This window comes from Thermobia domestica, chromosome 12 (genome assembly GCF_964235325.1).
Source record: "Thermobia domestica chromosome 12, izTheDome1.hap1.1, whole genome shotgun sequence".
In the NCBI taxonomy this organism is placed as follows: Eukaryota; Metazoa; Arthropoda; class Insecta; order Zygentoma; family Lepismatidae; genus Thermobia; species Thermobia domestica.
The window spans coordinates 1,744,589-1,754,006 of record NC_137465.1 but is presented as its reverse complement, the minus strand read 5'-3'; the positions used below and the strand labels follow the sequence as shown (position 1 = coordinate 1,754,006).

The 9,418-nt window shown below is 36.0% G+C and overlaps 1 protein-coding gene across 1 annotated transcript; it reads left to right on the top strand.

Moving 5' to 3' along the window:
- The first annotated feature begins 414 nt into the window (after positions 1–414).
- Positions 415–1,416, top strand: LOC145667135 (uncharacterized). Its single transcript, XM_081734877.1, has one exon. It carries the CDS (start codon positions 415–417, stop codon positions 1,414–1,416), a length of 1,002 nt encoding a protein of 333 aa, XP_081591003.1.
- Positions 1,417–9,418: the final 8,002 nt, after the last annotated feature.

Genomic DNA, 9,418 nt, shown 5'->3' with positions numbered 1-9,418 from the left:
GTGGAAGAGTGTAATAGTGAATAATCTGTGAAGAATGTGGAAGAGTTAAATAGTGAGTAATCTGTGGAGAATGTGGTATAGCAAATAGTCTGTGAAGAGTGTGACACTACTGTCAATAGTCTGTGATGAGCATGAGGATGGCCGGCTTTGGCATGAGTCAAAGAGTTCGTGGGAGCAAGAATGAAGTTGGAGTATGCAAGTGGGCTTGTTAGAAGTACTGTGAAGAATATTATTTAGTAGCATGGGGATAAAATTTAGTAAAGTACTTTTGAAGTTTGTGTGCATGTACCCGTGTCCGTAAATAAAGAGTACCTTAGTTTGGAAGTAGTTATTTTAATAGTAAAAGTAATAGCAGTATAGCTAGTATAAGTTATAGCTGTATAGCAGTGGCGACGAGGTAAAAGGATTTACAATATGGCAGGTTCCAAACTTTTTGAAGCATTTGGGGTGGAAGACCAGGAAATAAGTGATTATTTGGACAGGTTTGATCAATTCTGCATAGCCATGGAGTTACCGGCCGCAAAGAAAGTGCCTACATTGATCGCGTCTATCGGTGCAAAAACATACAAACTATTGAGAGACATTTGTGAACCGGAAAAGATACAAGATCTGACCTACGCAAAAATCAAAGACAAGTTAGTGTTACACTTCCGACCAAAACTCAACACAATTTCAGAACGGTACAAATTCAGATTTATTCAACAGTCACAAGGTCAGTCCGTTACCGAATTTGTAGCCACGTTGAAACAACAAGCAGCATTGTGTAAATTCGGCACATTTTTAGAAGAAGCATTACGGGATCAGTTTATATATGGCATCAATGACGATAATGTGCGTAAGAGGTTGTTAGCAGAAGACAATATGACCTTCACAGTAGCTGTTCAAATGGCAGTGCAAGCGGAAACTATTGGTAACGACATGGCAATCATGAGAAAGAAAGAATTCGAAGAGGTTGGTCAGGTGAATGTGTTGAGTCATTATCAAGGTAAGCCAAATAAGCAAAATCAAACACAGGTAAGGTACAGTAGTAACAGTGAAAATAGTAATAAAGCAGAACGGTACAAGGGTAAATTTGTGTGTGGTAAGTGCGGGAAACAACATAACAAATACTCCTGTCCTGCGAAAGATGTGAAGTGTAATTTTTGTGGTGTGCAAGGCCATTTTCAGAAAATGTGTTTTAAAAGACACGAAGCACAAGGGACTGTTGACGCAGAGGAAGTAACAGAAAAAGTGAAAGAAATTAAAGTGACTACCCCAGAAACGTCAGTAATGCAGGAAGAAAACTTAGATAAGATCGTTGAATTATTGGCAATGGACGTACCAGACGGTAAACGCAAGGACTTATGTAACATACCGCTAAAATGTGACGGTAAGACAGTGTTTTTTGAACTAGATACCGTGCCGCAGTGTCAGTAATCAGTAGAGATGCATGCAACGAACATTTCCCCAACAAACCAGTAGTATCGGATGCCATTAAATTATGCAATGCCGATGGTAGACCGTTAGACACTAAAGGTAAAATAATGGTGGAAGTGCAGTGGAAAAGCAGTAAGTGGCAGTTACCATTATATGTACTGGATGCTAAAGTAAACCAACCAATTGTGGGACGTTCATGGATCACTATACTTTGGCCTTGTTGGAAAGAACAGTTTAGTAGTAATATTGCTTCGATAGGAACAGATGACGCAACTGTAGCTGACAACTTAGCAAGTAAAATCAAAGATGAGTTCAAAGAAGTGTTTGAGGGAGACTTAAACACACCAGTTAAAGGGTACAAAGTGGTATTACCAGTGAAAGAAGAAGCGGTACCAATTTTCAAGAAGGCATACGAAATACCGGTAAGTTTGAAACCACAAGTGAAAGATGAGGTAGACAAGTTAGTGCAACAAGGAATTTTGACGCAAGTGGATTATTCCGATTGGGCGACGCCATTGGTATTAGCGAGAAAAAAAGATGGAAGCATCAGGTTATGCTGGGACTTTCGCGTGACGGTAAACAAAGTTCTGGAAAAAGTATCGTACCCACTACCACGCATTGAAGACTTAATGAACAAGTTGAAGGGTGCCCATTGTTTCGTATTGTGTGATTTAAAGCAGGCGTACCAACAATTGTTGATCCATGAAAATTCATTAAAATACATGACGCTGAACACACCTTGGGGTTTGTACCAACACAAAAGACTAGCATTTGGGTTGAGCTGTGCAGCACAAATTTTTCAAAAGTTTATGGAGTCAGTGTTACAAGATTTACCGTGGGCTGCATGTTTCTTGGATGATGTGATAATATGGGGAAAAGATACGTATGGTTGTTACCAAAAGACACGGATACTCCTACAAAAGTTCAAGGATCTGAATATCAGACTGCGGGGAGACAAGTGTGTTTTCTTCAAACAGGAAATAGAGTATTTGGGACATCATATTAGTCCAGAAGGAATTAAACCAATGGAAGATAAGGTGGAAGCGATCATAAAATGTCCCGAACCGACGAATGTAACGCAACTGAAGGCTTTCCTAGGCATGCTTTCATTTTACCATAGACAACTACCTGGCTTAGCGTCAAAAATTCCGTCGTTGTATGCATTACTAAGAAAAGGAGCCATATGGTGTTGGGATGAACGACATGCACAAGAATTTACACAAGCGAAAGAACTGCTGAAGAAGGCGGAAATACTACACCCATTTGATGAGAAGGAAGAGGTGGTACTCGTTACGGATGCATCACAGGATGGAATCGGCGCTATGCTGTGTAACAAAGTGAATAACAAGTTGAAGACGGTAGCGTGTACGTCAGCAACATTGAGCAATGCAGAACGTAACTATGCCCAGTTCGAAAGAGAAGCATTAGCGATAATACACGGAGTAAAGAAATTTCATAAATATTTGTTTGGTAGACGTTTTACAATTATTACAGATTCTATGCCAGTCAAGATCATATTCGGAGAAAAGGCTATTCCAGACGCAGCTTCACCAAGACTCCAACGATGGATGTTGTTCTTGTCTTCGTACGACTTCAAAATTCTTTATAGTAAGCAAGTGGAAGTAGCAGATTTCCTATCCAGACTACCGATTAATGAGCCACCAGTGGATGTAAAAATAGACGAAAAAGAGTTCATAAGCCAAATAATGTTGGCACCATTAACGCTCCAAGAAGTCATGGAGGCATCGGAAGAAGACCGACTATTATGTCAGGTGAGAGAATGGATAATAAAAGGCTGGCCCAGGAAGTTGAAGGAAGAACATAATACTACAGAGTTAAGAACATTCTTTAACAACAAGCAAAGACTTTCAGTTGTGAACAAATGTGTGATTATGGAAGGCAAAACTGTACTCCCACATAAGTTAAGGAAGAAGTATCTGGAACAGTTACACAGGAATCACCTAGGTGCTTGGAGAATGCTGGCTGTAGCTAAGGAAGCAGTTTGGTGGCCAGATTTAGACCGTGATATCAAAAAAATGAGCGAATTTTGTGAAACGTGTAATAGCATGCATAGGAATAACTCGAAAAATCAATATAGTAGTTGGAAAGCAGAAGCACAACCGATGGGAAGAGTGCATGTAGATCACTTTGATTGTGTGGGATCTAAATTTTTGCTGTTAGTGGACAGTTATTCAAAATGGATCCAAGTGTGGAATGTAAATTCAACGACAGCATCTGAAACTAAACAAAAGTTAGACGAGTTTTTTCAAATTTTCGGGTATCCAAAGACTTTAGTATCAGATAACGGACCTCCTTTCACATCATTTGAGTTCACGACATACCTAAAGGAAAGAGACATCAAGGCAGTGCTAACTCCACCATACAACCCAGAAAGCAATGGAATCGCTGAAAAAGCCGTGCAGACAGTAAAGCAGCTTTTAAGAAAACAGTTTTTAGACAATAAATATGCATGGAACCGTAGATTAAGAGAGCATAAGCTGAAAGAAATATTATATATGCTTCGATTCACACCGAGTAAGGCAACAGGGAAACCACCAGCGAAATTGATGTTAAATTTCCAACCACGCACAATGTTTAATGTTGTACAGAAGGGAGTGTTTGAACGCGGCAAGAAAGACAGGAAAGAAGTGGAGCAACAAGAAAAGAATAAAGTGGTCTGGGTGAAGAACTATCGCGATCGTTTTCCTAAGTTTATCAAAGCCGAACTGGTCAGGCAGATGAGTCCAGTCGTGTTTTTGGTAAGAACACAAGGAAAAATACGGAAGTGCCATCGACATCAAATAATTTTTCCGCAAGCAAAGGGAGACCAAGAAGATAAGATGCCAAGAAAATGTCAGGAAGATATATGGTTTCTTTGCCGAAAGAACCCGCTCGCAGACGCAGCAGTGGAAGATAGACAAGACATACAACTGCCTAGAAGTCCAAACATAAATTCAGAAAGTGACAGAACATCAGTCAGAGAGCAAGATCAACACCTACCAAGACAACATCCAGAAGATGGCAGAACACCAGTACGAGACCCAGATAGGCAGCTACCAACAAGATATCCAGGAGATGGCAGAACATCAGCAGAGCAGCAAGATTGGCAGCTACCAAGAAGATCCGGAAGGATCAGGAGACCACCTAATAGATTGTCATTGTAAAAAAAAAAAAAAAAAAAAAAAAAAAAAAAAAAAAACGGGGGAAGAGTGTAATAGCAAATAATCTGTGAAGAATGTGAAAGAGTGTAATAGTGAATAGTCTGTGAAGAATGTGGAAGAGTGTAATAGTGAATAATCTGTGAAGAATGTGGAAGAGTTAAATAGTGAGTAATCTGTGGAGAATGTGGTATAGCAAATAGTCTGTGAAGAGTGTGACACTACTGTCAATAGTCTGTGATGAGCATGAGGATGGCCGGCTTTGGCATGAGTCAAAGAGTTCGTGGGAGCAAGAATGAAGTTGGAGTATGCAAGTGGGCTTGTTAGAAGTACTGTGAAGAATATTATTTAGTAGCATGGGGATAAAATTTAGTAAAGTACTTTTGAAGTTTGTGTGCATGTACCCGTGTCCGTAAATAAAGAGTACCTTAGTTTGGAAGTAGTTATTTTAATAGTAAAAGTAATAGCAGTATAGCTAGTATAAGTTATAGCTGTATAGCAATCCTATAGGTATAGATGTTGACCCTTGTTCCATTAATTCTTCTAAAAATTGTATGTTCGGTTTGTGGAGTTTGCTATTGGCGCACACTGATGTTGCACAGTATCAACAAACTGAGAATGACACTAAAGATCTTTATCAAAAAGTGCCTGATCATGGAGGGGAATTTGAAGATTGTAAAATTACCAAGGGCGTCCTGTATCAGAAAACTAAGGTAAAGGTGTCTCCATATAAGATCTTGGTTCCCCGTTTGCTTGTTCCCATGTTGTTGAATTATTTTCATAATATGTTACCCAATGGTACACACCTCGGAATTTTGAAAATCTATAAGAAGATAACGAAGTATTTTACTTGGAAAAACGTATACGAGGAGGTGCGTGAATACGTCCTCTCCTGTCATGAGTGCCAACTTTCCAAGGCAAGAAATTATTTACCTCAATAGCAATTAATTTCAGAGTATTGTTCGGAGGTAAATGGACATAATTATGTCGATTTGGCGGAGCCACTCACATGTAGTTATGGCTATCGATACATTTTGTTATGTCTTGATAACGCTAGTTGCTTTTTACATCTCGTGCCATTACGTAATACTACGAGTAAACTTGTTATAAAAACCCTAACATATATCTTTTGTCGTTTTGGATATTGCCGTGCACTTACTACTGACAGGAATCCATGTTTTTCTTCAGTCGAATTTAAGAACTTTCTTTTCGGGAACGGAATCAAACATATTCGATGTAAGAAATATGAAAAATTGGTAAAAACGAGTTTGAAGTCATATTTAAAGGGAAAACAGGAGAAATGGGCTTACTTTATAAATCTACTGCAGTTTTCGTTGAATACGGCGGAACAATCGGAGCTAAAATTTTCCCCATTCAGATTATTTCTGGGAAGAGAACCTATTGATACATTAATGGTAAAATGGAAGATTTCATCAGAGGATCTCGAAGCCCCAAATAGTAACACGATCTGGGAACAGGCCTTGGAAAATATGAATAAGGCTTGGGAGGATCGTAGGAGATTATATAATAAACGTACTGTCCCTGTAACTTCTGCTGTTGGAGTTCGGGTTTTGATTAAATCCCAGCAAAAGTCGACCTTACAGGATAGGATTACAAAGTGTCTGGCGTATCCATAGTGGGGGCCGGTAACTGTTGCCTCTAAACCGACTATGAATACTGCACTATGTAAACCGATGATAATAAGGTAGTGGTAACATACACTACGCTTCCTAAATTGTACAGAGAACCTAGAACTACAACTACGGGAAATAATAATTGAAAAACAAGGTATTTTTTGTTTCGAATTGTATATTTGATGTTCATGTCCATCATCACTCATTCACTACTAACTCTTTTTTCATCATCGTTTCATTTCATGCTCATTACTGTATTGTTACTTATATTTTTGGTTGAAGATGAAAAATATTTTTGATATATTTTTCATTCTTTTTGGAGGGGGATATTATGGGGTAGTGACCCCTCACTTCTCTGTATTTATATATATTAAGTACATTATACAATAGCTAGATAGAATATTTGGTAAATTATGGAACAGCGCTGTTTATCCTTTATTTTTTCCCGTCCTTTTTCCCGTGTTACCTTTTTTCTTCGTTTGTCGAAATGCAGCAAATAGTACGTATATGTGTATATTTGGGTACCTTTGAATTGAGAGATCTGGTACCATAGCTATTGGTAAGAAGTCACCTGATTGCAGTTCAGCATTCTGATTGGCTAATAGGTCTTCTCTGCGATGTATAGGGAACAAGTGAAAGGACCCATCACTTGTCCTCTGCAACGGTATGTAAAACATATCTCTTATAACTTGTGTAAAAAAAAGTTTATTTTTATTAGTGTTGTTATCACTCATTATTCTGTACGTGAGTATTTAATGTAGAATATACAGAAGAATTTTGTTAGTTAAATAGGAGTGAGACAATAAAATAATAGTATTTTTGGAATTTTACGATGTTGCTCTGAATTATAATTGAAGGTAGTAGCCGTATTGAGACCGATTTCAAGTTAAAACGTGTGGTGTACCATGATGTTGTGGAATAAGCCAGTGTATGTATGAAATCGATAATCGAAGATAACTCAAGATGCATATATGTTTTATTCTACGTGTCAGTTATAGAAAGTTTATTCTTGTTATATTTTGAATCTTTTTTTATTATTTTTTGTTTTGTTAATAAAATTTTATGTTGACTTTATTACAAGGTGTTGTTTGTCAAGTTAATCCTGCAACCAATGATGACTGAATATTTAAATGTGGTTAATAATTCTCTCTCTTTAAGCTATATTCTCATTTTTACGTACGCTAAGCGACCTTGTAAAATACATAGCACTTGGGGATACCTTTCTCAGAAAGGACAACTTCCTTGTTTTATTTTTTCTTTGCGGTTCTTTTAAAATTTAGTTTTCGTAAAAGTTGAACTTTCTGGGAAGGGGCTTGTAATGGCGACATTACCCACCCACAACAACGGTACAACGTGATAATTGCTTTTCCATTTTATGTGTGTATATTTTTTTTTCTTATTCTACGAAAAGAACAAAAATAATGCCGCTGATAGGTAATATTTTTAAAGTATTATATATGAAATAATATGAGATCATGTTCTTCTAAAAATATTTATAGAAGGACAACATGTATTTACACCTCTTATTTTATTTAATATGTTGGACAAAAATGCTATTTTATCTGGCACAAGCTACAGATTAGAAGAAGAAAAAATGTTATTAAAAAAGTCATGAATAATCTTGATTTGTAAATGTTTTATTTTTCTGTTGTTAGATGTAAAATGTTTTGTTTATTCGTCGCTAGAACAGTAATCCGGTTGCTATGGTAACCATTTTCGTTTCCAGCTATTTGTTTATAAATAATAGTCAGTATATAATTCAACAGGACGCCATATAATATAGAAGTGTATTGAATTGCTGTAAAGCAATTAATTATTTTGAAATATAGTGCATTTAAGTGATCAAAAATAGTGTGTAATCCTTGAGTAATCATCGTAATAAATAGTAATAATAATATTATATATGAGTATATAGTATGATAATTATTTAAATAAGTAATAATTCGAACTGTGGCGTGGTGTTGTTATATTTTTTACCATTTCTTCTATTTTTTTGTTTCCCTTTAATTTTTGGGGGGTGGTGTGAAAATGGACCACCCTTGGCTACGGCCCTGAGTATGCCTTAGAAGTAAATGAGTAAATGTGAAAAAATAGAGGAATTCATTACAAAGAGTAGGAAAATATTGCAACGACATCTTGTATTTCGACATCAATATCTTTTCTTATATTTCTGGGCAATGTATGATTTTAAAATATGCACTAATCAGTTTGAAGAAGAAGAAGAAAATACGAAAAAGGAAATAGAATCAAAAATTGATTCTAATCTGATTTTTTGTAATGAGTTTTTGTCTTTACGTTGTCATAGCAACGTTTTGTAAATAAACGATATAATTCAGGAACCATCATAAAAAAGGGATGTACGCATAATCACAAAGGTGTGTATTTATTTCAATAAGTGTGTGCCACAATAAATATCAGGCAAGTTAAACGCAGCATAAACTGTTTTATGTGATTTTACTAATTTAATCTAGCTATAATTATGACTGAGGACCTGTGTATAACGAGTTACGTTATAATATGAACAAATGGATCAGATACTTAAATCAATGGGAATATGTAACAAACAAAGCAAAACGAATATGTTATCGGAAAGTAAAAATAAAACACTACCAATGAACGAAATAATGTTTTAGATAAATGTATATATATATATCAAGGAATAGAATGATTCCTAGTCTAATGTTGAGGATGATAAATACATAAGTAAAGACGATAAAGATTTATGGTGCTAAGGATGAATTTTAACAAGATCTACGTGATATAATGAATAGAAAAACATCTAGAGTTGATAATACTATGAGTTAAATTAGAAATTTGGTGAAAGAAGGGAAGAAAGGGCTGATCTATGTACATCATAAATATATACAAAAGCAGAGAATGATGGAAGATTTTTCAGGCTATACTTTCATCATTGGAGAAAAATCGAACAGAAAAAGGTATGAGTAGCACACAATAATTAATTTAATTTAGTACATATGTCAAAAAATGTACTAGAAATAATGAACAAGAAATTTATTTATAAGAAGAAATTACAAGATTGTGTAGGGATAGTTTGGGTTAAGGAACGAAAGTTGCACAAAAGACTTTATTTGGATTAATTGATGGAAGATTTATAAAGGGAAGGAGAAAACGGATTTATTAATTTAGAAAAGAATATTGATGTAATGAAGTAGATATTTTGATGGAAATACTAAAGAAGTTTGGGAAGAA

What these genes read in the sequence shown, in the direction of transcription:
- LOC145667135 (XM_081734877.1), top strand. Translation starts at nt 415, where the DNA reads ATGGCAGGTTCCAAACTTTTTGAAGCATTTGGGGTGGAAGACCAGGAA.